The following is a 290-nucleotide window of genomic DNA, read 5'->3' as shown; positions in this document are numbered from 1 at the left end:
TTTTTTGGGGGCGATTTGGGGATTTTTTGGGGGCGATTTGGGGATTTTTTGGGGGAGGGATTTGGGGTTTTTTTTGGGGGGTCCCAGGTGTTTTTTGGGGTGCCCTGACCCCGGCCCGGCCCCCAGCCTTCGTGCGGAAGCTGGACCCCGCCTACCAGGTGGACAAAGGGAACAAGATCCGGCTGATGGTGGAGCTCAGCAACCCCGACCTGCCCCTCAAGTGGTACAAGAACGGGCAGCTCATCAAGCCCAGCAACAAGTGAGTGCCCAGGTGTGCCCAGGTGTGCCCC

General features: G+C 60.0%; 1 protein-coding gene across 1 annotated transcript in view; it reads left to right on the top strand.

Annotated features, from left to right (window-relative positions):
• The window catches only part of LOC103611756 (myosin-binding protein C, fast-type-like), a 2,822-nt gene extending 2,547 nt beyond the window's left edge, over nucleotides 1–275 (top strand). Inside the window, exon 2 of the mRNA XM_017727931.1 lies at nucleotides 127–275. Within this exon, the coding sequence (XP_017583420.1) occupies nucleotides 127–263 (137 nt within the window). The 3' untranslated portion in view covers nucleotides 264–275. The remainder of the gene's footprint in view (nucleotides 1–126) is intronic.
• The last annotated feature ends 15 nt before the right edge of the window (nucleotides 276–290 follow it).

Source organism: Corvus brachyrhynchos, unplaced genomic scaffold, assembly GCF_000691975.1.
Source record: "Corvus brachyrhynchos isolate BGI_N302 unplaced genomic scaffold, ASM69197v1 scaffold4450, whole genome shotgun sequence".
Classification (NCBI taxonomy): domain Eukaryota; kingdom Metazoa; phylum Chordata; class Aves; order Passeriformes; family Corvidae; genus Corvus; species Corvus brachyrhynchos.
This window is presented reverse-complemented; position numbering and strand designations above follow the sequence as displayed.